The sequence below is a fragment of the Strix uralensis genome, chromosome 17 (assembly GCF_047716275.1).
Source record: "Strix uralensis isolate ZFMK-TIS-50842 chromosome 17, bStrUra1, whole genome shotgun sequence".
Lineage (NCBI taxonomy): Eukaryota > Metazoa > Chordata > Aves > Strigiformes > Strigidae > Strix > Strix uralensis.
The window spans coordinates 17,825,986-17,852,404 of record NC_133988.1 but is presented as its reverse complement, the minus strand read 5'-3'; the positions used below and the strand labels follow the sequence as shown (position 1 = coordinate 17,852,404).

Here is a 26,419-nt window from a genome sequence, read left to right as displayed (position 1 = left end):
TGGGTTGAGTTTTCATCACCTCTTCCCTCTGGACCTTGCTCATTAATCTATTCAGAGCCATTCAAGTGTCTTGAAGCGTGTTGGACCATCGTTAGCTGTGAGTGAACAGCTGCTGACCCAGTATTGACACAGGGATAAATTATTCAGTGTGTCTTATTTGGGAATTCAAAGGCTTTGTGATGAAACCTACAAAACTGTACTATGGCTCTGACATTCTGAGGTTTCATTATTGTGTCTTCAATTATTCACTAAGCCTGCTCGTTCACCTGCTGGCACCCTGATGGAGTTGCAGGCTGGTGGCAAGCAGCAGACAGTGCTTTCTGCTCTTTGTTCTTGTGGCTTTTTCTTAGTACCTTGTGGAGGAAATTTGTCTGCTGCTTACTGTCTTAAACCTCTTGCCCAAGGTTATTCAAATTTTTATAGGTTACACGAAGTGAAGAGGCCACAGCCATCCCTATTGTCTGGAGATTTCCTCAGCAAACCATAATTATAACCAACTTTCTCCTTCCCTAGAGATACGTTTTAGTTTTCACCATGGCTGCATTTATCCTGCAAGAATGCTGCAATGCAAGAGCAACATACGTTCTTCAGAAAATCTCCTATGGAAATGCCAAAATAGAGGCCAGTGGAAGAGGAAGCTTCAAGAAGTCATTAACGAAGGGTTTCTCTGGGGGGAGCACTGTTGAGGAGGTCTCCAGGTGGTGTGTGCCTTGTGCCTGGGGGCCGCTTGGCTTCTGCCTGTCCTGAGGGGCTCCCGGCTGAGCGAGAGCCGCTTGTGCAGTCCTGTCACTGCCAGGGGTTTAGTTGCCGAATGCCGGATGGATCCTTGGTACTGAAAACCTCAAGCTGTTGGTTTCAAAGGGGCAGTTGCTGTGTCTGTTAGTCGGGAGAGAATGAACACTTGTGACCATTCTGCTGTTGAGCAGTTTCAGTAAACTGGGGCTTACAGTCCTCTGGCCCGGCTTTGGCCCTGGGGCAGGGCGGTGCGTGGCTTTCTCCTCCGGCGTTCCCCAGCCCTGCCTCTGGAGGTGTGTGACCTCTCTTCGCTGGGCACATCCCACCATGTTTGTGCGTAGGGAAGCTTTTCTGCGCCTGCCTGCATCAGACTCCAGATGTAACGAATTCCTGTTGGCTGGAAGTAACTGCAACACCTGAATGTTCCTCTTTGGCTTTGGTGTGTTCATAGCTGTGTGAGCACGATTTGCGGTTTCTGTACAGTCCTGGCATTACGAACAACTATGAGAAGACAGGCCCTTCCTTCACCCTCTGCTCCTTTTGGACATCTCGCACTTGACCTGTGTTTTGCTGCTTCCTCCTCCTGCCACGAGGCCCCTCATTCTGGGAGGAGCCCATTTGTTAATAGAAAGAACCAAGCATGCGCTTTGTCCCTTCTCTCTGACAAACTTCCAGCAAGGCACCCTGTACTCAAGCCCATCCCTTGCACTGTTGCCTGTCTCGGGTTGGCTGATGATGTTTTGTTGCAGACTGGGAGTGACGTGGTGCCAGTCACAAAAGGGAAGAGATGTGTGTAGGGCAAACCTCATGCCCTTGAGCTGCGCAGGCAACTTACTGTCTTCAGGGGACAGAGTGGTTGTGAGACTCCTGTTAAAACTGCTAGGCTTCATTTGATAGAGTGTTGTTCTTTAAAGAATGTCACGCGGATCGCTGGGGGATCTGCTTTCCAAAGAGATTCAAGCCTGTGATTGCAAATCTTAAATGAGAGAATGGTAACGCAAGAATTAGAGTGTGTGCACTCGGGGACAGAGGCCTGATCTGAACAGACTCATCCACTGATAATTTTCTCAGGAGTCCAGACTTAGGCTCTACAAGTAGGAGAGTCTCCGCACCATGAGAGGCACCAGTCCTCGCCAGCCCTGCCTGAGGCTGTGGCTTATTCCAGCTCTTCTGCTGAGCATGTCCCTGCAGAGTGGTGCTAAGGTGTGGGCTGTGTTCTGCTGTGTGGTGGATAACTTTAGAAAAAAGAACCACCATTAATATTATGAACTCACCGCCTGAGGAAGGCAAAATTTTTCCTGTGGATGTACAGAGAAATGCCTTCATTTCTCCCAGGGTTCATTGGGATGGAAAGTCTGAATAAGGGCTGGAGTCTGCATACCAAGGCATGCCAAATGCCTCAGAGTTTAGAATGTTTTCTTCCAGCCCAGGACTTTACAGAAGTAATAGAGTTCACAGGATAGGTGAGGAAGACCAGAACTTGTCTATACAGATGTAGCTTTTGCTTTCTTTGTCATCACTTAGATAGTTTCAGCCAAATGAAGAATGGAGAGAACGTGTGGGGAAGGAACAGAGCCTGCCCTTTACTGGCTTGCCCTGGGCAGAGAACTCATTGGAGAGCATGCAGCCTCTTAAATTCAGGCATGTTCTGTAATAAAATGTTCTCTCTGGCCCACCCCAGCTATCTGTATTAAGTACAGTTTTAACTTGAAGGTAAAAGATGTTGGGATAAGGTTTTCCAGGTGATGCTGCCTAGGGTAGCTTTCTGTCCGTGGAAGAGAAGCAGGAGTGCCTCTGCACTGGAGAACTGTTTGTGTCCTCCACAGAGGAAGCCTTGCTCCTACACTTCTTTTAGTTTTTGCTGATGCTTTTGGGTTTACATTAGACACACATTCAAGAAATGGGGATAATAAGGAATTTTGGAAGCAAGGCACTTTGTGGGACTGAAACAAATGCGGAGTTCAGTAGCAAAGTTGGGAATGCAGCCAGTACCCTTGCTGTTCTCCTTGCCTGTTGGAATAGATGCTGCTAACTGGCATTTGTAGTTTCAGGTGTGAATTTCTGTGTGATGAATAAAGGAAGGTAGATTACGTTGTTTTCTGGTAGACCAGTGCAGGCAATGTGATGTTTTGTGTTCCTAGAGCATGGCAAGGGAGACCGTCCCATCTCAGGGTTCCAAAGCTGGGATGGGCGCTCTCCTGCTGCTCTGTTTTGTCCCTTCTCCAGAGGCACAAGCGGAGCAGTCTGGTAGGTTAGTCATTCCATGGCTGTTGTAAGCAGCAGTGGGAAACCTCTGGGGATCACAGTGATGCTAGTTCCAGCTGTCTCAGGTCAGTGCTGATGTGTGGGAGGAGTGGTCCATGGTTCCTTAGCCATTCTGCCCTCAGTATGGCTCCTCTGTATGAGGGATTTTACAGTGTACTGGAGCACAAAAATTGCTATTTTTGGACTTACCTATTGCAGCCCCACTGAAGAATGACACCTATTCTGGAGTCAGTCCAAATACTGTTCTACAGAGAAGTGGTAGGGCAACTAAAATGAAGCAGATGTTTAGCAAGGAAATAATTTACAATTGGCCAGTTTGATGGTACCTCTTGACCCTTTCAGGGCTGTTCAATAAAACTAGCAGTTTCCATAGCAACTACTAAATTACTTGGTGCTTCAGAGATCTGTGATAAAGGAGGCGAGTCATTATAAGGAAACATGGTGTTGCTGTTTCTCCCCTTTACATTACAAGAGTAATGATCTGGCAAAACTTGCTAAATGTGACGCCCCTCCTGAAGAATTTTTCCCACGTTCACCTTGGCCAAAGAGATTTATACGTTTAGTACTTTTGCAAATTTGATTTTTCCCCTTTCCCCCATCATCAGCTTTGTCCTTCTTGGCAGGCGGTGCTGACTGAGCGCAGACGGGGTGGGCGGGATGGGGAACTGAGAGCCAAGAGGCAGGAGCCCGTGTCTGCAGTAGACGTGTGCTGGGCTTCTCTGTCACAGCCCCCCCAAGCGCGAGGTGCTTCTGAGGGCAGCGGACCAGCCCCATCCTGACGAGTGCCCTGCAGCCGTTACAGCTCACCGCTACCCTGCGCCTTTCCTACTGTGTAATTCATCTTACATTTGTCTTCTATTTTGATGGCGTTGGAGATTGTGCTGTTCTGATTTTTTTCTTTCTTTCTTCTTCACTTGTTTCTATTCTGAGATAGGGATGTAGCTCAAGATCAGGGCAGTCTTTCGAAGGGACCCGTGGAGATGTATGCTAGGGAAATGCCTTCAGGGCTTGCTAGCACAAAGCCCAGCATAATTCTGGAGGATCACGAGGTGTGTTCCAGCACACTTGCACCTCTGTGAATGTTTGGTTGTGTGCAGACTGTTGTTTCAGTGGAACGTGTTGCATATGTTGGGAAAACCATCGGTGTTAAAATCCTGACATGCCTGTTTAAAATACTGCAATGCACTAATTCTTCTGACGTTCAAATTGCTGTTTACATTTGATGCTGATCAAAGTTTATCTGACTTTCAGCAGTTATGGAGGTTTAGAGTCATTTGGATAAAACACGTTGGTAAGGCAAGAGACCTGACTCTCTAAACCTCCTCCTCCCCCTGCCTTTTTATACAAACTTAGAACTGTGGCGGCTTTAATGAAATCTCAGAGGATTTCTGCTGGATCTTTTCACTCTACCGTTGACTGCTACACCTAATATACCTCCATCTCTATTTTAACAAACCTGAGGCAAATACTTCAGGTGAAAATGAGGAGCGAACTTGCTGGATGACCCTAGAAGTCCCCCGTGCTCCTTCAGTGATTGCTTGGAGACTGTAACTTGGCAGGAGGTCGGAAGGCGTCTGCACTTCGGGGACGTCAGTGAACGCATACTTCATGGAAATGCTGAGTTGTCACCTCTCCTTCTCATCTGGTTCAGATTTCCAGATGGGATGCTTCAGGAAGATGACATTTGATTTCCCAGTGTTCATTTATGCCACAAAGTTGTGGTGTTGAAACCATAAAGTGATCGCAGCATATGTAATTAGTAATCTTAATTTTCTTACTAGTCAACTTTGAACAGATCATCTTTTCTGTGTCTGAGTTACGTTTGTAAGATGAGTGACAGAGAACCATTTGCTAGGTGACGTGGCCAGGCTGGGTCATGCAGTTGAAAGGAAGGCAGAGCTGCTGCTGTGTTAGTTTGTGCAGGTGGTTCAGTGTCCTGGACTGATTTGAGCCCTATCCTTTTGCCACAGACAAAGGAAAACTACAAAGCTGTGGAGATAAGCAATGCTACTTTCCCACAGCCCATCTACTCAGTCTTCTGTTTTGTCTTACCAACATTTTTAATCTACTTTCTCTTGTTTGTATCTGTCTTGTTGCCTGACCTTTGCTGTATGTGGTGCTGTGGTACTGCTCTTACAGTCTAAATGTACTTTCACAAAGTTACAGATTTCATCGCTTAGGCAGAAACAAAACCTGGTGATCTTGAACAAATCTGTTGCTGGAAGAGCCGCCTGGAGGTAGAAGCTCGGTGCAGAGATGACCCCCGTTAGGAGAAGGCCCTTTGTGTGCTCCAGAGAGACCCGGCGGCGCTGCAGCCATGCCTGGGCTGTCGCTCCCCTCTGGCCTTCCCGCACCCTGAGCATGTAACCGCGTGCGCTCCCAGCGGAGCTGCCTCCGCGCCACACCTGTCCGTGGGTGACAGCAACTTCCACCTTGACTAACAAACAAATCCTGACTGTTGGTGCATGCACCTACCCTGGCTGCGTTCTTGAGCAGGTGTTATTAGTTGCGTCACTAATTGTCTTGTCACTCTGAAGTGATTGTTTTCAGCAGTGCTGATGGACTCAATAAAATGAAGACTTTGGAGCCAAAGTTTGTGGTTTTGCTCAGAGCCTTTTAAGAGTTGCCTGTTGCTGCGTCCAGACTCCTGGGTCCTTTGTGCAGTCTGGCTCTGTCGCTTCCCTGGCCAAAAGTTGCTTGTTCTTTCTTCGAATTGAAATCAAAATACCTGAAACGAGTTCCTGGTTGGGCTTGAATCTAGATGGTAGAGCACATAAGAAGGAAGGTAAGGGACACCTGGCTGATCTTCCTTCGAAAGGTACATTCCCAGGGACCTTTCTCTACTGTGTCTTGTGATTGGTTTTAGTACTTGTTTCTTCTAATTTTGACCTGCTAAATAGTTTAGATCTGACTGCAGGCATTAAAACAAGCAAGGACAGAATCAGATCTTGTTCGCTCTGAGTTGAGGCAAATAGGCATTGTCTTAAGATTGTGCTTATCCTCTTCCTAACTTCATCATTAATGATAACTGAAATATAAGGAAAACATACTGTGCTGAGACTTGGCTGTTCCTGGGCATTTCCTGCAGAATGTGTATCCCCATTTGCTTCTCTGTTCTGGAGAGATTGAGTGTTTGTGTGCCCTAGCTGGAGTTAACCAGTTGGACTTGCCACCTGAATTCACTAATAAGTGTTGTGCATCTTCGTTCAAGTTCACGTATCTCATATCAGAGTGACTCAGCGAGAGAAACAAGAATCCTCAGGTATTAAGTTTGAGATGCAGAGAAGAGCCAGGAGTCTGCTAGAAACATTAAAAAAATCAAGCAACTCTCTTCCCTGCCTGTGGCCTTTAACTGCCATTAAATGGGGTGGAAGACTATCTACAGCATCAGCTTTATGGCCAGCGTAAGATTCATAGGGAGGAATTGCATTAAATACGTGTGTTTTGTTTTCTTTGTCAGAAGTATTTGTTATTAAAACCACTCCAGGTGAGCAGATGTGGTTTTTAAAGGGACTTTAGTTACCTCTGCTGTAATGCTGAAAAGGAAATAGAAAGAAATTTCACCGTAACTGGAGCTTCTCTCTCTAAGATTTTCTTTATAGCTAACAACAAAGTCACTTGTCTTTTTATCACGCTGAATCTCGCCAGACTAGCTAGTCTTTGCAATGGCTTCAGTACTTTCCCTTTATAATTACTGGATTTTAGCCACCTGAAATCTGGCAAGATTCCATACTCAGCTTGGTTAAGTGCCTCTCTCTATAAATGGGCAAAGTCGCCAAATACCTGCTGATGTGACTAAGCAATCTGTACCCAAGGAGGCCTCCTCTTTCCATCCTTTTTGGAATGGCTGGTCGCTACGGCTGTTAGACATAAGCATGATGGGGCTCAGAGACTACAGCTGAAATCACGAAGCAGAAGAAAGCTGACAGAAAACAAATGTTTTACTGGTTATTGGTCTCAAAATTGGAGATGGCACTTTCTAGCTCCGCATTGCTGGTATGTAAGTCACTGTCTCTGCCTACCAGCTGTCTTGATTTTGGCAAACCCCATTTTGTCTCAGTTTACTTCAGTAAGGACAAGTGCAGCATTTCCAAAACAACCCTAAATGGTTTTCAGAATGGCAGCAATCAGAAGCAGCTGGAAACAGGCCGATGCGCTGTGGATAACAGAGAAGTGCAAGACGTGGAGGGATTTTACAGGCAGAGTGTGAAGCCAAGAGGGTCCGGTCTTCTGGGCAGAGGAAGAGTACCTGGATTTGGAGAAAACTGAGAGTGTGGAGGTAGTTTTGAGAGACCAAACTGCCAGGACCCACCTGCTGTGCAGAAGAGGAGGTGGGGGTAGCAGGACATGTCCTGCCGCAGCGTGGGGATGCGGAAGGAAGCTGGCGGCAAAGCGGTTGGCTGTGGTTTTGGTTAAGATGGTCTGTTGTTGGCTTCCATCTAGGCAGCCTGAGCACCGCCTCAGGGGCAACAGATTGTAATAAACCTGTGTCTCTTCTGGTAATTTAGGTACCATTCACCTGCAGGGTGTCTGCACCCCGTGAGACTGGAAGGAGGCTTTGCTGCCAGGTACTTGCCCGTGTTTCCCCACTCGAGTGCTACTCGAGGGTGTTGTCCAGTGGTTCGGGTGCCGCTGGAGCCCAGCGCTCCCCTGGCTGGGAGCTGGGGGCTGTGCTGCACCTCGCTGGGCGTGCAGAGGTGCCGTTAACGTTGTCGGACGGGGTTGCTGGCCTAGAAAGAGCAGTAATGCTGACAACAACCACCGTAGTATTATTTATTCTTATGTCCAGATGTCAGGATTTGGGTCATCTTCTGTAGGCTCACCAAGATGGCAATTGCACACCGTTGCCCAACGTTAGGGAAGAGGCCTGTTGCATTCACTGAGTCCAGCTCACCTGTGTCGGGGCCGTCTGTCCGGTCCATGAGTGCTGCACTGGCTAACCTGGATCTTCGAAATACCCCCTCTGGGACCTGCTGTGAATGCCAGGCCTCGTGACTGGGGGCTGACCAGATGCTTTAACATCTCATTTCTGGATTTTATTGCGGGTTTTCAGTGTGATCCACCTAAACTTGCACAGCCTGCCAGTGTGCAAATTGGAGAGATGCTGAAGGGGGGGACGGTCATTTGAGCTGCTACTCAGATGAGTAATTCGAAGTGAGACAATGAAACTCTGTGCAGGAACACTCAAGCTGAATAGCAAAAAGAGTTCTTGTGGTGGATGTCTTCCAGTTTAGGACATGATTTTTATTATTCCCTCTTTTCCCTTTGTACTGCTTTTTCATTTGTTTTTGCTTTTAAGGGTATAAGAACAAATAGTAGCATATGTTTGTATATTCTTGAGCTCTGCAAAGGTTCTCAACACTTTAAGGATTGTTAGAATTGGGAGAATTGTGTGCAGATGTACACTGGCAGTTAAATATCAAATGTTATTATAATTTAAATCATGGTACAGAGCTGAAACTAAACAAAGCACTACGTAATGTGGTATTAAAAACAGTCCTGCCACTGCCCCAAACTTCACTGAGAAGCAGTCTGCAGGTGTCATCTAATCCATTTATTTTAAGTTTTGTGTAATTCTGTATCTATTAAATCTCTAATAATATCTTACCAAGTTTGGTGTTACTTCTAAGCAGGGTGAAAGATGGTTTATCTTTTCTTCTGTAATTTCTAAAATAAGCTGTTTAGCCAGAAACTGGGCAAACCTTTGGCCCTGTTGGCTTGCAGAGGAATTCTAGAAGATGCTGTACTTGCATCTGTGCCTGTTAGCCTTAAAAACAGGGGGCTGGTTGTGCTTTCCCTGTGCTGTATTTGGGCATCAGTGGGTTGGTTGTTAGTTGTGTAGAGCACTTTTCTCTACTCCTGGCTAGTTCTTGCTGTTAAATAACGCTTAATAGTTGTAGCTGACAAAGATAGGAAGGTTGTCCGTTACCACGCGCTGTTGTGAAGGGTGGGGGGTGCTGTCTGAAGAGGGGATCTGGATTGTAGCTGCTCTTTCTAGAGCGTACCTGAAGCAGGCAAGAATGGAACAACAGTAAGCTGTGGGAAAAACCAAGCTGTTAACTTTAACTAAATAAGCAAAGATTTGACTCTTTATTACTGATGATTCCATTTAATTCATGTGAGAAGTGATCTGTGCACAGTCTGCTGCTGGAGGTGGTGGAAGCACAATTAATAAGAATAATTAAACGCTCTTTGGATAAAACAAGGTGTGATATTTTACACTCCCCCCTCCTGTTTTTCTGTATAGGCTCAATGGGGCTTAGAGGAAATTTCCATTTCCGAGTGGTGCAGTTCCTGTAAGAGACACCTGGGAAGCGGGTTGAAGATAAAAAAGCTCTGCTCTAGAGACAGGAACTTTGTCAGATCTCTGCTTGTTCTTTAGGGCCGGTACCGGTAGTGGTTCAGGTGCCAGCCAAGTGTGCGGATTGTGAAGGAGAATTGTTACCTTAACGTTGTGAAAGCGGGGGTTCAGTTTCTATGGATAGCAAGAAGTATTTATGCATGTGCTGCATGTGTTCTGAATTAAAGCGCATTCTTCCCTCTCCTCACATTCCTGAAATCCCACAGCAGAGATTTGTCCTGTATTTTTCTCTAAAATTTGGCTGTAAAGCAGTTACAAGGGGAGAGGAAAGATTCAACCTGGTGCTTGGCCCCAAGCAGCTGTGGCGGCTGTTCCCACTTTTTCCTCCTTCGGTTCGTCGCACGGGTTGTGCTCGGCAGCCGCTGCCCGGCTCGCCCGGATGGCAGCGAGGGGCTGGCGGCTGGACCCGAGCCAGCCGCGGGCCCGTCTGCCTGGGAGGCATTCTCCTCGCTCAGAACAGGCCGGTTAAATGCATCATAGATTATTTGTGCTATTTTTGGCATCATCTCCTGATCTGGCAGACCAAGGGAGCATTGTGGAAAAAGCGTTTTCTATGTGTTTGCCTTTCCTGTCCAGATAGCTGGTTGTCCAGGGTCTGAAGCCGACACGAGTATAAAGGTGTTTTGAATTTGCTCCCCTGTGTACAATGGGAGTCTTTGTCTAAGGCTGAGGCTTTTTTCTCAAGTTTTCCGTGTTTGTTTGACAGTAATTTTCTGCTCCAAGTTCTTCTGATGCCGTTCCAGTTTCCTTCTTCTGTCTCCACTATCCAGTTGCAAATTGGCCAGCAATTCATTATGTAAATGAGTCTCCGAGTGTGAAGCTTGATGACAGAATGATCAGGTGAGCCCCAGCAAGGTGGTGCGGCGCAGGAAGGCAGCGGGTTGTTGCTGCGGAGGGATGGGGCTGTGCAGGAGCCCCGGGGAGCTGGGGGGGGAGCCCAGCCTTCCTCAGATGGAGATCCCGAAGCCGGGATAGTCTTCATTGCTGTGTTCCTTGGGGGCAGCCAGCAGGATCTCTGCCAGAGTGCTCGGAGAGGATCAGCCGTGCACATATGGTCTGCTGTTCGTAAAACCCTTGAGGGGGTTACCTGACTTCAGAGAGAAAGGTTGGGCTCCTGGTTTTCCACCTGGCTACCTCAAAGTGTCCTGAGGCAGCTGGGTGACCATGTGCTCTCAGAGGGCTCCTACATGCCACTTAATCCCTCAGTTCTAGCTGTTTTAAATATTTATAAACAGTATACCATCCTGCCCAGTAAAGAGTATAATATGGGCTACTGTTAGAAAAATGCTTGTACCCTGGTACTAAATAATATTGCAGAAACATGAGCTCATGCTTCAGACTTACAAGAGGCCATGGTAAGACAGGACTGAACTCCTGTGGCTGCTTCTTCCCTCTACCTCTTGCAGGCGTCGCATATGAGGTGAGCTAAGGATCTGAACGATTTATTGCCATGGATTATACTGGGAAAAATGGTACGAGCCCATAGAGTTGTACTACAGCCTGCTACTGATGCCAGTACAGCAGGAGTATTTGCCTAGATCCCTGGTCCAAAAAACTAAAGTTTATTTTGATATTTATTTGTGAAGAAAAGCATTGAGTTGTCTTGGGCTTCCTTTACTGGGCTTGTTTTTATTTAGTAGAATCCTGGGAAACGTAGAGGTCCCATTCATATTCATATATGCTCTTTCTTTGTACTGTATTTTTGTCTTCATTGCATGTTTTGTATTACTTACAAACCAATTACTATTGCTCTGCCTAAAACAGTTCTTGCATATTGATACTAGAAGGGTTAATAAAAATTTCAGAACTCCCCTTGATATTGGCCACTTCAGTGATGGCATTTACATTCCAATTCTGTTTCAGATTGCATGTGAAAATCTAACATTCAGGGTCTCGACAGTCATGTGGATGGGTTCTCAGATGATGAGGATCAAAAAACTAACAAGCATGTTTGTGTTTGCGTTGCCTGGACAGCAGGAGTCAGCCCAGTGGCAGCTCCTAGTAGGACAGAGAAATTCTCCTTGTGCATTAAATGGGCTGTAATAAACACCAATGAAAAATACGAGCCTGTACAGAAACTACGCTGGTCGATAAATTGAGCAGAACAAAGAGGACTCGTGCTTGGAACTGTGGAGAGATGATGCCTGGCTAGGCAGACACTGTGACTGCTGCAGCCCAGCCCTTGGCCGCCTCCAGAAACTGTGGTGTCCCCTTAGGAAGGGCGTCTTTCACGTTCTTCTCTTGTTCATACAATTTTTGTAAAATTAAGTTGAGGGTGGAGAAGAGCACTAAAAACTATATTCTTGCCATGAAAACATGGCACGTTCTGAAAAGCATGGGGCAAAAATGCAAGTCTGAAAAAATAGAGGTGGGGGACAAGATCTGGATGAGTCAGGAAGATTTGTTCCCTTTTGGATGGGGCCTGTGCTGGGAGTAATGCAGCTTGCTGTATCAGCAGCCTCTGTGACAGGGCCGCGATTTTCTGCAAGGCTTTGAAGTCTCGAGTGCCAAATATATTTTGCAAGTTAATTAATTAGAATAACTTCTTTTTGCTTCCAGAATATCAACAGTGCTTTCAGTGGTATTATGGATAAAAAGCACTAACTGTTCCCTGTCCTCCTTCCCAGGCCATCTCCACTTGGCGGTGAGATCTGTAAGCTGGCTGGGGTGAGGTTAGTTGTCCAGTGGACTGGAAAACCACGGACTGCGTGAGCCCGCAGTATGGTCTGAGTTACCAGAACTAGAGGTCCGTAGGTGCGTGGGATTACTTGCTGACCACCTCTCTAATTTAGTATCAGTGACTTGATAAGATTGACTGTTTGGTAGAGCTGCCTTTTACCTTTTAATGCTCTTTCCTCCCCAGAAGGCTGCTGCTGGTAGTGCCACATCCTGGCGGCGCTCCCTGTTCTTGCTCCAGGGCCAGCAGCGGAGACGAGGGCAGATGATGGGCTGTGGGCAGATGATGGGCTGTGGGCAGATGATGGGCTGTGGGCAGATGATGGGCTGTGGGCAGATGATGGGCTGCGCGGGGCCCGAGGCACGCTCCTGTATCTGGAGGTGGGGACAGCACGTGGTCGATCGTGCTGACATGAGGCGAGGAGAAAGTAGTTTCCACTGAGGGAGATGCATCTAGTGCCAAATGTCAGCTGAGGGTGAGACTTTCTTTTTGCACAGTGCCTTGTTCCTGGAGAATGTGATGCAGTGACTGAAAAAATGAGAGGTGGTTCCAGCTCTTTGTATTACATTGAGGATGCAGAGCGCCACAGGTTTGAAAACAAACACCTGCTGTTCATTTGTCTCATCTTTAGCAAAACATCATTCTGTTGTTGCTTTAATCTTCTTGAAAGGAATCAATAGTTTTTCCTTACCTGGGATCACTGGAAAATTAACGTAACTTTTACTGTAGAGTGAGTACTCTTCTGTCTTCACATAGTGTGATTAAACACGTAAAGTTTGCTGAAGCGTGGGAAGACTCACTCTGTGTCAGGACTGGAAAGCTGCTCCTTGTCTCATTTCTTCAGCTGCAGCTGCTGGCTTCCTGCCTTTCCTCTTCCTCTCCTCTTCCAAAGGGTGATTTTCACCATTTCCTCTTTGTAGATTTTTTCCCTTGATACGATGTCTTTATTCCAATGCTAAACTAAGTTGTGAATGCCTCTTGGGAAGGAAATAGGTCATGTGAATGCTTTTTATTTATTTTGTTAAAGGTCTCTGGGGAACACAATGTGTGGAGAGCATTCTGTATATGCTGGAAACTGGAGGTGAAAGGAAGGGGTTTTTGCAGGAGAAAAATTGGCCAAAATCTTTCTTTCAGTTACAGTTAATAGGTTTTTCTTTTGGGCTCTGAATGCTGTGTTTGTATTCAAATTAAGTGGTTCGCAGGGGGGGGCTTCCAGGAATAGACGTGGGGAGCGGATAAAAACACTTTCCAGAAAGGACGTTGGGAATGCCCGGTGCTGGATTGCCTGCCGTTTGTGAATGTCGTCCCTGCCTTGTTTCCTTCTGTCATCTGGAGCCCGTGATGTCTGCTGTGTTTGCAGAGCTCGGTGGGGGGGAGGACTCTTTTCTCAGCATTGGAGATGTGCTCAGCGCCCCGCAGAAGCAACAGGGTTGGACGGGCCAGTGCTAGAAACCTGCTGCAGCCGCTGTGCAGCCCAGCCAGGCAGGGCCTGCGGTGGCGGTGGAGTTCTTGGGCAGGCAGTGGTGAGCAAAACAGGCCTGTTACTCCTCTGCAAAGTGCTGAGACCCGTGGCCAGGCTTTTGTTCCCCCCCCCCTCCCCCCCCTTTTTTTTTTGGGGGGGGTTTTATCCCCTTTTGTGATGTTGCACCTGTGTGGTGTTTTCTCCTGTTGGGAACTGATGTTCACTTGGATTTCTGTATGAGAACTGGAAGTAGGGCAGAGGCTTCACCTGGGTTTTGTTAGCTTGCTTTTTCTCCATTTTCCTCACAGGGGCCATTTTTCTTCATGGGAGACATGAAAGCTAGTTGTTGCCATACCTGTAGTTGAAGAGTGTGTTACCTCCTGTCCTGCAGCCCGGTGTGTATAGGACGGGATGCGAGAGAGGACAGCACTGCGTGGTCCCTTCTGAACCTTGGAGACAGAAGCCACAGTGTTCTGTCTTCTGCAGGCTGTGGGAGGCATGTCTGCATTGCCTGTAGCATCCGTCTCCCTCCTGCCTTTTTGGTGACACCCTGTATGCAAGTGGATTTTGGGTTTCTGGGCTTAGCTGGATTTCTGCAGTGGTGAGGAAGCTGCGTGTTCCCTGGTGTGCCATCTGTCCTGGTGGTATGTGTTTTGAGAGAGGAGAGGCAGGCTCCTGCCTTCCTGGAAAGCACGAGGTGTTGGAGACGCCGACACACGATACGAAGTTCCATTGCTGGCTGCCGCGCGTTTGTACCCTCGCCCTTGAGAACTGAACCAGGCAGGCACGTTTGTCCTGGACCAGCCTTGTTGGCTGGAACGGTCCCCGTCAGAGACATGCTGCGTCAAACTGCCTCTGTCATCGAGTGGTAAAGAAAGTAATTAAATGATAATTCTGGGGAAAAAGGACTTAAAAGTGCACACCATGATTTAGGCGACAGCTCGCTGCTGGGAGGACTCGTACTTGATGGCCACTGTGCATTGTTAGTTCTTTGTATTTGATTTAAAGCTTCATGCGAGTAATCTAATTAACATTGAATTGGGTTTCCAGTACAGTAGCTTGTTTGGTTCAATAAGAACACATTTATACTAAAGGTTAATGAAAAGAATTTTGCTTTCATCAAATTCATTAAAAGTGGTTCTACAATCAAGGCTTACTAATGGAAAAGAGATTAAATATTCATGTCTATAAATTCCTCATGTCATTTCTGATTTTCCTTAAACTCTGCCTCCCTGGATTGGATTCCAAAAGTGTCTGAAAGCTCTAATGAAGTACCAGTTTGGATATTAATTGGGGATTTATCCTGTTTAAGTAAAAAGACTTCCACAGATGTATACTTAATGTATCTTGAGCGCAGGTTTCTATTACAGATGGGGAGAAATCGTGATGAGGTCTTATCCATAAAAGCAATATAGGAGCCAATCTCGAGGAGCAGTATTATGTTCTTAATACAGTTTTTAAGAAATGCAAACAATGTTTTATCTCCTGTTCTCACAGCTTTATTTGTGCTATTGAAATAGCTTTGAATGAACCAGAAGTGCAGCAAAATTTGCATCAGAAATGTATTAGCCAGGCATGATGATAAAACCTGAATAATGGGCATCAAAGGTGCTTAAAGATTGAAGACATTTTATAACAATCCAGATGTATGTGCTACAAATATACCTGAGTACTTTGAGTAAATGTTGGATTGTGGTGTCTGTAATCTCTTACCCAGCAGCTCTCAAGTTCTGGATACCCTTTGAGCTGGGGCTTTGCTGTTGCTTTACGTGTGAGCAGGAGTTTCTGCAGTTGTTGCTTTGTGTGTAGGTTCCTGGTATCCCAATTTGGGGAGATGCTCTGGGAATGCTTTGCAGCTGCATGTTGATGTCATTACTGGTGTAGAAATGGAAATGCATGGTGACAAGAGGTTTAAGTTACTTTGAAGGTATTACACGCTCCCATGAATGGTTTCCTTGGAAAGAAAGAAAAGAGATAAATGCTCTTGTAAACACCTTCAAAATGATGAATGCCTTGCCTCGATATAATATGTGTGTTATGTATATGTGCGTATATACTGGACCCAACAAGTGGGACAGTGCTGGGCAGTGTCTGCATCAGGGGGTGTGTGTGGAGAGAGAAGGTTCGGCTCCTGTCTGGATCTTTGCATCGTGTTTTGTTGCAGCTTGAGCTTTCGGTACATTTTGGTCTCTACCAGTGCTGGATGTTTATATTGGACTCATTGGCAAGAAGTGATGAGAAAGAAAGCAAGTTATTTGTGTGATGTGTGAGCCAAGAGAACGGAAATGGAGGTCTCGAGAATGAGCATTTGGTTATAAGTAGTTAAGAATAAGTAATTGGCCAAGTCCAAGGGGGAAGCATTGCCTTAATAGTAATTACCATCTGTGGTCTCCAGAACAGCTCAGACGCCTTGCAAAGACTGAGAAGGTCATCACACCGAGCAGATGAGCGACTGGGCGCCGGTCACAAACCAGACTATGGTGTTGGATTCCTCTGATTGTAGCCAGTGTGACCAGAGAAGCCAGAATGTGATCGTGTAGCCAGTGTCCACCAGCATGAGGTCACAGGCAGATTTGTTATTTGTGACTTCTGTCAATTAAGTAATTGGCATTTCTTCTTCTCTTTGGCTTTTCAGGCATACTTCCGACAGGGTGTGGCCCTTCAGTATCTTGGACGTCATGCAGATGCACTGGCAGCGTTTGCATCGGGGCTGGCTCAAGATCCCAAGAGTCTGCAGCTTCTGGTTGGCATGGTCGAGGCCGCCATGAAATCTCCCATGCGAGGTAAGTGAGCACCAGGAGATTTTCTCAGGGGGGTGATCTGCTGCTGCGGTACTTGCAGGCAGTAGTTTCAGTGAACAGGTGGCTGCCAGCATCTGAGACGGGGAGAAACTGGAGGCCTGAAGGGAAGAATTTCAGGATTTGGCTTCTCTGCTGAATCAGCAGGTGCTGAGAAAGGAGCCTGAAATTGGAGGAGGAATGAAAACGTGTTCTTCTGATTCAGTAGGACAGCGAGATGGTGATAGCCAGTTGCAGAGGTACTGGAGGTGAATCAGACTGGTGTTGTGCAGCAGTTCCAGTGAGTCCCTTGCTTGTCTGTCTCCTGTCCTGTCAGTGCAGGTAGAGGTGCACGTTACTGGGGCCTGGCTTTAGTGTTACTTGGAGCAACTTCCCCCAGTGCTCTGGTGCTCAGCCATTGGGAATGGGGAGTCTTAAGTGCTCAGGGCCAGTGTCTGCCCAGAAGAGCACGTCAGCAGCTTTTCCATGGTACTAATGTCTCTCAAAACACAGCGTTCCAGAAGCAAACAAGGCTGCTCTGCTAATTCACTTATATATTCCGGAAGAGTGTTGAAATCACACGGATCTTGAGGCCGTATTAGCTGTACAGTGTTTTGTCTCTCTTTCATAATGTCCCCATTTCTAGGATTCTTCTCTCTAGAGGAAGGAGGTAGTCTCCTCTTTGCTCTGTTTCTCTTGCAAGCTCTGTGTTGCAGTGTCCTAATGGTATTTCCCAGGAGGGAACATGGCAGTTCTCATCCTCAGCAGATGCTGCTGGGGGCCCCAGGGCTTAGGGACCAAGAAGCGCTGAAATGAAAAAATATCCCCGTTGGTGTTTCCTTTTTTACAGTGTTTTTCTCTGTTCTCCAAAATGAATTCATCTGGAAGTTTCTGCCCTATATAGCAGTTACCTTGTGAAGCTAATTTCATTTGGTATCCAGAGGTACTGTGGCTGCTGCTTAGAATGCAGGTGATGTGGTATTTCTGTGTGAGCATCCCCACATTTGTCTAGGTGATCTTGCTGTCCAGCTGCACTGCAGCTGTCTCTTCATGCTGCTGCTCCCTGCTGTGCTTCTCAGTGTTTATGCTTTCCAGTTGTTATCCTCCCACTGACTGGTTTGGCAGATTTTACATCAGCCTTGCTCATAAAGGACTAGTTTTACTTTGAGAGTGTATATGTACTGTACAAGTGTAGTGACTTCAGAGTCTTGGTGCCACTGTGCCAGGCACTCTGCAGGCCCTTCAGCAGTTGTTACCTGTTGTTCTGGTCCCCTTTCCAAGAGCTCGCTGTCTAGGAGAGACATAGAAGATCTCTCCAGGTATTGTCTGTGGTGTAAAGCCAGTCCCTTGAAACTCAGTTCCACCAGGATGATAGATTGTTTGAAGACACAGACAGACTGCGGTAGCTTCCAGGATACTTGCACTCAGAGAAAGAAGAGGAGCAACCGGAAAGGCAAAAGGGCTGTAAGTGTCAGTGGCACCCTAAAGATCATTAAACACAGTCCCCGAGGGATTCAGGGAGTGTGGGTCCGCGATACATGGAGGTGAACTCCCTTCCCCAGTGACTCAATCGCTGTTGCTGCATCTTTCACCTGGTTGTGGCTGTTTCTTCCCGTTTGCTGTTGTACAGGGGCAGCCATGAACTCCATGTCTGCCCTTCTATTACCATGCTGGTTCTCCCTTTCCTACCAGACTTTAGGGTTACCAGGAGCACTTCCCTTGTGTTTTCCTTTTTTTCATTTGTCCTTGTCTGTACCCCCCTCTCTCCCTAAGCTTGCCTGGGTTACCTGGCGAGGGTCTAAGTAAGCTTCTTAAGACAGGAGCCGAGTTCCTACCTGCTCTTGCAGTGATAAGCATGGTAAGTGGGGGCTTGTTACAGAAACTGTTTCTGTCCTCTTACATCTGCATTTAATTCCAGGATCTAATTGGATGTCGGTAACTGGCATCGTGTTCACGCTGTTTGCATCTTCAGGGAAGTGTTAAAATCCTCTTTTGTCATTGTTTATACACTCAGTGATTGTAGAGAGGCAAAAATGATGAAAACAGAGCAAGTGGCTTTCTGAGGTTGCTGTGGTGGTGTTGATTCAGGTGAGAGCATCTAATCAAGTAATGCCACTTGGTCAGCAAATTCTGGAGACCTGTTATATTGATGTCCCTATTGAAACATGCAGCCAAGACTTTCATCATCAGCATGGTGGAAGCAGTTACCAATTATAAGTAGTCTGGCAGGTCCAGTGCTGTCATTCTGCAGCAGTACCTTCTGCAGAAGGAGCAGCTTCTCTCTGCAGTTCTTGTCACCTCTCTGGGTGCACATTGTGTGCTGTGGTGTGTGGACAGGCACAGATTTTGCAGACATTCAACTGAAAGTTTGTGCTGAAGGAGCAGAAGCTGCAGTGCTCTTAGGCACTGCCGCGGGCCCATTTCCCATTTCCTACAAAACTGCACAGTGTTTCCTGTATTCCTTCTGCCATTAGGCCAGTCTTCAGAGCTCAGTATGAGACTGCTCTGCGTGCTCATGCTGTCTCCCTGAAGTGCTTTCTGCAAGTAAAGCATCAGCTTGCTGGTTGATCTCTCTTGGTGTACTGGATATCAGATGATGCATTTGAGCCCTGAGTTCCTGTAATAAATCTTGGTTTGATTTGGGCAGTCTGGCCCTTATCACACATGTCATTTGGTTACCAAAAACCGAAGATGAGTGGTGTAGGTGATTTCTAGATGCAAATTACTTGGTTTGTTGAGTAACTCTGCCTTTGTTTTTGTGTTTCAGAGTCCCTGGAGCCCACCTATCAACAACTGCAGAAGATGAAGCTGGACAAGAGCCCCTTTGTTGTGGTGTCTGTGATTGGCCAGGAACTTCTGACTGCAGGCCACCACGGGGCCTCTGTGGTGGTGCTGGAGGCTGCCCTGAAGATCGGCACTTGCAGCCTAAAGCTGCGGGGATCGGTGTTCTCTGCGCTGAGCAGTGCGTACTGGTCGCTCGGGAACACGGAGAAAAGCACTGGATACATGCAGCAGGACTTGGATGTGGCCAAGACTTTAGGTGAGGGTTCTCTTTTCACTCACTTGAGTGCTGGATTGGTACAGATGGAACAAATTAATTGCCATGTTAATAGTTAGCCTCTCTCTATAATGCTCCATGGGATTTCACAAGCTGCTAAATCAAGTCTGAAATTTCTGAAGTGTGCAGACTGCAGGTTTGTGCAGCCCTGTTTACCTGTGCGTGGGAGGGGGCCGATGATCAATGAATGTGCTACGGTTTTACAGGGTCCTCTAGTTTTCTGGTGTCGTGTATGTGGGAACTGGTCTTATGTAGACTTGGGCTGAAAACCTTAAATGAGTCTTAAGTGAAGCAATCTGTTTTTTCAAGAATTCGATGGAAAAAGGTACTCAGTCTGAGCTTCTGAGGCAGTTGCCAGAGAAGGAACAAATCAGGAGTGAGACAGTGGATGAACAAGAGGTTTAAAAAATAAACAAATTGGAAAATCCCTCTCGTGTCCAGTATATCCTGCCCAACGCCAAGGGCTTTCAAGCTTTCAGGGTGCTGCAGGAGACAGTATGTGAGACAGAAAGGCGTAACCTTGCCGGGGTGCAGAAAATGGTGCCTGAGGGCTCCAGCTGGGAGAGTTCACCAACAGTGCTGTGCTGTGTGTCTGAGCTGAGCTGCGCTGCAGAACTGCTTTCTGGAGACTGCTGGCGTGGTCTTCGCTTGTTTTAAGCCTGGGCCATTGGCTGACTTTCACAAACAAATCACTAATGTCGAGCAAGGAATAAATATGGAAGAATGGGAAATTGCCAAGTGTTAGGCCAAAGCAGAAATTAAAACAACTCTAAAAATAAGCTTGATGGCTACTGTAGAAGTTTCTGAAGGCCAGCAAAGAGGAGGATTTTGTCTGCGTGTTAAAGATGAGGACGAGTTTGTGCTGGTGCTGGTTCTCACACCAGAGCATCACTTGTACAGTCTGTCTGCCGTTGTCAGCTAACTGCTGTTTTGTTTGCATGTGTCTCAGGTGACCAGACGGGAGAATGCCGAGCTCATGGAAATCTGGGCTCCGCATTCTTCTCCAAAGGAAATTACCGGGAGGCCCTGACTAACCACAGACATCAGCTGGTGCTCGCCATGAAACTCAAGGACAGAGAGGTAGGAAGCTTGTTAAATAGACCGAACTGGGAGTCAGCACTGCGTGGTTTTCTGGAGAGGTACAACCATGTCAGTAAGCCTTGTCTGTCTGCCCTGTATTATTCTGAGAATTTGGAAGCTGTGTGATTTCTCTTCCCAACCATTCACTTGCCTTTTGTTAAGGAGATTGTTTGTACCAGCAGATACAGTGTGTGAGTGCAAGTGGCAGGCTGCTTGGTTTGTCCTTTGCCTCCCTGTCTCTTGTCTTCTGCTCCCTCTGCCTTCCTGGTGTCATGCCCGCAGAGCATGGGCTCCTGGGGCAGAAGGAGAAGCTACTGCTGAGCAGGTGTCAGTACATCATCTTGCAGCTGAGCCCTGGCTGTCACCAGCTCTTGTTTTCCCTGTGGTACAGGTCCTACTGACTCGAATTGTCTTAGGGTGCATCCTACGTTGTGCTTTTTCCAGCCAAGTGATGAGCTAGCTCCCTGCCCCGAATGTTCACATAAAATACGCTTTGTTTAAAAAGTAGCGAGAAGAAAAAGAATCCATGCAAACCTGAAAATACAATGTTGTGTGAAGTGTAAGCGTTGGTTGGGCTGGATCTGACTTGCCTTGGCCATGCACCGTTGAGCTCTTGAGGCGTTACGCTGAGCTCCCGGCCAGGCCAGGGCAACGTGCTGCGGGGGCTGAGGAGTCTGTCCCGAGGGATTTCTACTGAAAGGTCACTGTAAGGACAGAATCATAATTTTAGTGCCAGTTACAGATACAAAAGCTGTTTCTCACACCCGCCACCAGTGGATTCCCCTCTGCTGTGATTGGGAAAATGGGGGGGCTGCACAGCGGGAGAAGGGTGTGAACTCATTTAAACGCAGGTACTTCTGAGGAGATCTAAAAACTGGGGGAAGATCCCTTTGAATTAGGTAAGTGCTTTACTGGAGTGTTATTTTATTAGTTAAATATCAAGTAAGCCTTGGAGAGATGCATCCTTCAGTAGGTTGTGGGAGGGCTGTGGCTGGGGCAGGGACCTGCTAGACATTTTCATGATTATTTTACCAGCTGGAAAACCTCCTGAATCACTCCTGATTTCCTTGTTTCTGTTCATGCAGAGCAGAAAAGCTGTTACTCATCATTGTTTTTATAGTTTTCTTGTTTAGGGGTCCCTGTTCCTGCTAAGAGTCTGATCTTGTGTAGCTGCTCCTCCTCTGTGGTGTATCTCTAAGCAGCCGATCCCCCGCAGCAGGGTGGGGGCTGAGGGGCTAGCAGGAGCCTCACGGTGCTGGTGGTGGCAGGAACGCAGCAGCCTGCGTGCCCCAGAGCCCCTGGGCTGGCCCGCGGGCGCAAGAGCCGGTGCATTTCACCCACTCCAGGCCGCTGACCTAAACGGATCCCAATGGCCGATCTGGGAGGAATCCTGGGAATGAAGGCTAATTGTGATAGTTCTTAGTTTATGACACATCTGGGCACATAATTAACAGTTATTGACAACAAATGACTACTTGGTTTAGCAAGAAAGCTGAGCTTCTTGGATTTCCTGTAGGATGTAACCACAGGAAATTAATTTGGCGCTTTCTGATGACATCATCTTGACCACAGAGCTTCCTCTGAACAAAAAGCTGTTTTTCTTGGCCTCCTTTGCAGACATTTTTATAATGCAAATGTTATAAAGTTGCAGTAGTGCTGATGTGAATCCCACCAGAAGGGAATTTGGTGTGCGACTGTAATGAGGTAATTGTTTTACCTCCAACTGCACAGAGAGTTGGCGTAGAAGGTAAAAAGTGCTCTTTTGTAGGGGATACTGCTGCGCTCAGAGGGAGCATGAGGGTCTGAGGCTGCTGAAGCAAGTGTTTGTACCAGGGGCTTCTGCTGGATTGTGTCACCCATAAACTGAGGAGGAGGTTGCAGAGGGTCTGGCTGTGGCATTCAGCTCTGTCCTCCCCCACGCCAGCCTGGCAGAGGGAGATTTTGTCAGCTGAGTGGGGAATCGTGTAAGCTGCTCAGATGGACTGTAGATTTAAACAGATAAGCTGTCTGTGCAGCTCCTGTTACAAGCACTGCGTCGTGTCGAGCACAGCCCGTATGTCCAGACAGGTCCTCTGCTCTTTGCAGTCACAGTGGGGAAACGTTCAGGCTGTTCTGTGATACTTGTGCCCAGAGAGGGAATGGAGCAGAAGTAGCTGGACTGGGCACACCTCTGGCGTCTCCAAGAGAGACTGTGGGGTGCTGAACATAGGTGTGGTTTTGGTCTGTGCAGACGAGTAAGAAGACTGGTTCTTGGCGAGACACTGTAATGGGCACCATGAAGTTGTCATCTCCAGTGTCATTTCAGTGCTTTCCATCACAGTTAAGTGTTGGGTCGAGTTTTTTGATCAGCTGCAGTTGGCTAGCCAGGAAATTCAGATGAGCTAATTCTGTGAGATTCTTTCTGAAGGAATTAGCAGACTTAAAAGTACAGTTGATTCAGGAAACTAGAAATCATAAGGGACTCGGTCTGTCTTTCTGTGCATTCTCTGGTTCCTGTGCAGCTTTGCAGATGGTCACTGTGGTCGGTAGGATACCACGCTAAAAGGGGTAACAACAGAAGTGGGGTGCAGGAGAAGGGAGGAAGGTAGGCAGGACCATCTAGAAGGACATCTGCTTCTCTCCGGTGGAGGTGAGTGTGGCAGTTCAGCTCCGAGATTGTTTGGATGCAGTTAAAGAGGAAATAGCAGCGCAGCTTGGTGGTCTGTCACTTCTCTGTGAAGACTAAGCAGAGCAGATTTCAGCGTGGGCTGCCTGGGGCTGCTGCAGACCCTGGGAATGTGCTCAGCTGAGAATTCCGGTGAAGTCTACACTGCTGCTCTTCTCACCGCGACGTCTCCTGTCCCGGCTGAGGCGAGGCCAATGCGGATGTGCCTGTCCGTGCTCAGCCGTGCCACTGGCGGCAGGGTGGGCATCACCGCGCTGCGCCTCTGCAGCGCCGGGAGGGGCAGCACGAATCTGGCCCTACCCCCCTGAGTGAGCGGGTGCTGCGCAGCTCGCTGGGGACGGAGCGACCGCAGTGACCAGTGGCTGGCAGGACCACGGCTCTGTGCATTGGGGAGCTTGTCTTTGGGCAGCTCCGTTAGCACCAGCTCCCACTAAGACCCACTTAATTCATGCACAGAGGTGGAAATAAAACACTCCGGGCTAGTGGAGCCCATAGGTACAGGCTTGTCTTTTCCTTTCTCGTTCAGAGCCGGCTGCAGGCTTAGTTTAACCAATCCTGCCCCAAAATAATGGCATGGTGTCTGGCACAGGGGTTAGTGCTTCTGAATGAGGACAGGGGAGGATCCACTCTCTAAGCCAACCTGGCTGCGGTGAAGTGAAATGTTGACTTTGTTTCATTGCTGCTTGATGGTGCACGGATAAAGAGTTACAGCCCTGCAATGATCTTGTGATGAATTCCGTGCTTGCTGTTACTAAAATGTGAGTGCACGTTGTCTGTTGGTTAATGTGCTGAGGAAAATATGTACTGGTAGCTTGGGCTGCTGCTCTTTTCTCCAGTTTTTACATAGTGCCCATGAAAGGTCTGGGAGTTTTACAAAGAGAGGTTCCCATACCAGCAGCCAGGGTACTCGTGATGTGCCAGGAGGAAAAGACACAGATTGTGTTAACAGGGAAGACTGGGGTTACATTATTTTAGCTCATCATTGTCTTCTGCCTGTCACAGAAGCTGGCTCTGATGAGCATCAGAAGCTTGCAGTCTGTGAGTTTTTTCTGAGAGAGAACTAAGGCCTGCAGTTAACTCTTCTATCAGAAATCCTGTACTAGTGTATTTTTCTGCCAGCCAGTGGAGTTACAATAGGGAGGTACCTCTGCCAAGTGAAAAAATACTCAAGAGTAAATATACAGGACAGGGCTCACCTGTGACAATATGGCTAAGCACGAATGACTGGAGATCTCGTCACTCAAAATAGGGAATAAATCAAACGGATGCTTTGAGAGAAAGATTGTGGAACAGAAGATCAGATTCAGTAATTATTTAAAGTCTGCTTAGAAGATAAACTCTGATGAATTCCTGTGCCTTCCTATAAAAGACTTTGTACATGTGAGTAGGACGGAGCAGGGTGCAAGGCAAGGTTTCACTTAAAAGATCAAGTTAACCTTTCGTGTAACTCGCTGAGTTGAACCTGACACTGAAGTTAAAATCTGTGTCCTGTGATCACCTTCCAGGAAAAACAGGTGGTGAATTTAATCTCCTAGGCTGCCTGTTAGCTGATCAATGCAAGACGTTATTACATCTTAAGAGTAGTACTACAAGGTAATTCATCTTCCAAGAACCTGATGATGCCAGAGAAGCCATGCCCTTCAAGCCATAAATTGCAGAAGTTACAAGTTCATGTTCCAGATTCACTGGCCTGGTTCCTCAATGGTAGGCTTCAAGGTGTGATGGCTAAAGACTTGGTCTGAGCCTGTCTTTGCTGTGAGAAACTAGCCGGGTGATACCGAGGACGGAGTCAGGTGTTGGCTCTCATGCAGTTTTGGCTCTTACGGGTACGTCTGCACGACTGCAAAGGCAGAAGGAAGATCAGGAGTTCACTGCCTCAGGGCAAAAGCAGTTTGTGTCTTGCCTCTGATGGGGTTTATGAGACAGCTAGTGCATGTTAGTTGTCTTGCAGTACAAATCTATCCGTTCTTAATAACAGAGATGCAGAATGTTACGTCTCTACTATTATTTTTGAAGTAATTACTTTGTTTTTAACACCAGGTAACCTGATCTTTTGAAAGCCATCGGCTAATCCATGTAGCATGTGTTGATGCCACATCACCGGCTGTGATTTAGACAAGGGTGATGCGACCAATGAGCCATGCCAGGGTCAGAGGAAAGATTGGAGTCAAAAAGTAAATGTGAAAGCTTTCGATGCCTCTAATGCTAGTCTCCTGTGTCCCTGCTCCTCTTCATCTCCAGCTGCTCCGCAGGTGTGCAGAACTGTCTTGTGTTATGAATTCTGCAAGGCCAGAGTGCCAAGGTAGAGCTAACGGTGGGTGATCTTTTAGGCCGGGTTGGAGTGGCCCTTTTTGATGACCATCCGTCAGGACCTGTGTTCCTTCCAAAGCATTTCATTTGGAAAAGTACAACTTGAGGGAGTGTTTTGAAGCTGTGAGGACTGACGAGCAGAAATGGAAAGGGAGAGGAAAGCTGTGGAGCCTCTGCTCAGATTCAGTGTCCAAACCCTCACGTAGGCTGTGCTTGCAGAGGCCGCCGACACCGCAGGGACTCTGCAGTGTAACAGCTCCCCTCTCTCCTGGGCTGTCAGACGCCTTCTATTACAGCCCCGCATTCAAAAATAGCAGGGCAGTAAGGCAAAATCATAAACTAACCATAATAAAATCAATGCTTGTGTGGAAGCTCATTGCCAGCACTGAGCTCTTGGGAAGGGTGATGCAGCCAGAAAGCCACCGGGTGCTGGCAGCTCCTGTCTGCTGGTGGAGCTGAGCTGGGTCCTCCGTTAAAGATGCAGCATCCCCCTTCGCTAGGCGGGCAGGAGCAGAAGGCGTGGGGTGAGGAAGAGGATTGTTTGTGCCCCTGAACTCTCCCTGGAGTGGGGGTGAAGGTGCAGCTGAACAACATGAGCCTATTTCCTGCTGCCCCTTCTCTCGGGGAGTGTGAGTGTGGGAGGTGGGGGGGCCAGGGGAGATCAGAGGACAGACTGACAGACTTGTCAGTGCCAGCTTGCCCGTGTTGGCTCAGGACGCCCAACAGCTTGCAGCCATCGTTCTTGGCTCAGTTCTGAAGGGATTTCCCCCCCTCCCCTCTAGAAGAAGCTGTTTCTGGAAGGAATAGGTGCAGAACTGGCTGGGGCTCAGTGCCCTCCTGGTCCTGTGGCCACCGGCTGCTGCCCTTGGGTATCTCCGTGAGAGTACGTGGCTCTGGGAGCCGTCTGCAGCAGGTGGGTGTGCTCAGTAACAAGACTGATGAATCAAGATTTTACTGTCTCAAGATGTTTTTTTAAAACTATTGCAAGCATAAGGCAGAGTTCACGTTTGCAACTTCATCAGATTTTTT

The 26,419-nt window shown here is 47.5% G+C and overlaps 1 protein-coding gene across 3 annotated transcripts in view; it reads left to right on the top strand.

The window, feature by feature from the left end:
- Positions 1-26,419, top strand: part of TTC28 (tetratricopeptide repeat domain 28) — a 189,264-nt gene that overhangs the window by 95,128 nt on the left and 67,717 nt on the right. For all 3 annotated transcript variants that reach the window (XM_074886761.1, XM_074886760.1, XM_074886762.1), the window contains 3 exons: positions 16,136-16,283; positions 19,045-19,317; positions 20,285-20,415. In XM_074886761.1, the coding sequence (XP_074742862.1) occupies positions 16,136-16,283; positions 19,045-19,317; positions 20,285-20,415 (552 nt within the window). The remainder of the gene's footprint in view (positions 1-16,135; positions 16,284-19,044; positions 19,318-20,284; positions 20,416-26,419) is intronic.